Source organism: Colletotrichum higginsianum, chromosome 2 (assembly GCF_001672515.1).
Source record: "Colletotrichum higginsianum IMI 349063 chromosome 2, whole genome shotgun sequence".
Classification (NCBI taxonomy): Eukaryota; Fungi; Ascomycota; class Sordariomycetes; order Glomerellales; family Glomerellaceae; genus Colletotrichum; species Colletotrichum higginsianum.
Window position 1 is genome coordinate 294545 of NC_030955.1, and position 1812 is coordinate 296356.

The window sequence follows — 1812 nt, forward strand, 5'->3', positions numbered from 1 at the left end:
CCTGTTTCCCTCAACGACATGGATTTCGAGCTATCAAAGGACACAAGAGTCCCTGTAGAACAAGACGCAACAGCGCGAGCTTGGTCTTCAAAATGCAAGAATACCACATGATTCTGGGAACAGCAAGAAGGCACAGGGGAACCAAGGACCAAGAGATGAGAGCTGTATATCAGTAGCTCAGACCTAGGAACTAAAATCGAAATGACAATCACCTGAATAATAGCATCCATTACCACTCAGCTTCAAGCCAGTACCATTAACAGTGTTGCAAGAATGTCGATTACAAGTTCGCAGAATCAAACCAGCCGCAAGGGTATCCTGCACGCTGTGGAAGCCTGCGTCGGGGGCGAGAACTTGCTGTGGGAGCTATACGACGGCTATCGATACGTCCCGGCGTTTGATATCGATGCGTCGTGTACCAAGGAAGCCACCGTTGTCAAGCTGGTATGCCTTAACTCCATGCAGAAGAGAAAGCTAAAACAGTTTGCAGCAAGGGAGATGTGGCTGTCGAGGGAGGCGTGTTGTGTAAGTCCCCCCACCAACTTGTTACCCATGCTTGGCTCAAGAGAAGCCAGTCCAGTACAAAGAAATATGCGCTGACCGAGTCTCACTAGCGGACCGTCGTGAGATATCTCGATTATCTCCCGGGCATCAACGCTGCCGTGACTGAAAGACACCCCGCAGAGGGCGCGATCCACCCCGCCCGGGATCGCCTGGAGGACTCGGCGATCCTCGAGATGGCCTGGGACATCCTCCTCGCGCTGGCCTATCTCCACGGGCGTGGCATCGTCCACGGCGAGGTTCGGCCCCGGAACGTCATGTCATTCCCCTCGTACCCCCGCCGCAACCGCTACAAGCTCTTCGGGCACGGCCTCGTGCCCGGCGTCATCAACTACTGGCCCAAGAACGACGGCTACACGGCGCCCGAGTTCCTCTCCGAGGGCGCCGAGACGCGAAAGAGAGGCAAAGAAGGCAAGTACGCAGTGAAGCCGACGTTCGCGTCAGACGTCTGGCAGCTCGGCATGCTGCTCTGGCACTGTCACCGCTACGGCACTTACTGGGACTCAGAGACGCTGCCGTCGCGGAAGAAGAGCTGGCAGTCCGAGACCCTCGTCCAGCCCGACCTCACAAGTGAATCGGTGAGTTCCATGAGGGGGATCAGGCCGCTGGCGTTCAGAGCCAAAGGCTGTGATGGCTCGAGCCACGACTGGTTGGCGCAGCTGCTGCCCAACATGCTCGACGAGGACCCCCTGAGGCGGTTTAGCGCCATGGAGCTCCTTCGACAGATGCAGAACCAGAAGTGCTATGCCGTCGAGAAGCAGGACTTGGAGGACGACGTCGACGACATGAGGGACGCTGCCGAGGCTGCCAAGAAGGAGTTATGGCAGCGGAGCACCCTTGGCAAAGTGGCCAGGGGCGCGGAGCGGGTGCAAATGCACTTTACTCGTCTCTTCGTCTTGCTTGTACTTCTATGCCGTATCATGTAAGAGGTACTGTTATGGTTGTAGGACAGAGCTGGTGGTTCAGATTCGTATCATGATAGATGGGCTGATTTCGATTTGGATAAAGTATAGATGGATTTGATAGACATCTAGTTTCGAAAGAGCTACGGTAGCCTCAGAGACCTCATTGGGAATACTAAAGCACACTAGAGACGTGAAGATGATTATTGACATTGATGAATTGAGTCGTAGCTAGTCTTGGCCACATCATAGCTCGTCATGTTCGCCTACGGCGGCGAGGGACAAACAGGTCAGGTCAGGTCGATTTCCCTCAGTCATCACGACGCCATTCCCTTATGAGCTTCGGCGT

General features: G+C 55.1%; 1 protein-coding gene across 1 annotated transcript; it reads left to right on the top strand.

Annotated features, from left to right (window-relative positions):
- Positions 1-273: 273 nt before the first annotated feature.
- On the top strand, positions 274-1487 carry CH63R_01860 (Camk family protein kinase; the record flags this gene model as incomplete). Its single annotated transcript, XM_018296835.1, has 2 exons — positions 274-444; positions 615-1487. 2 exons carry the CDS (start codon positions 274-276, stop codon positions 1485-1487), a joined length of 1044 nt encoding a protein of 347 aa, XP_018161651.1.
- Between the last annotated feature and the right edge of the window lie 325 nt (positions 1488-1812).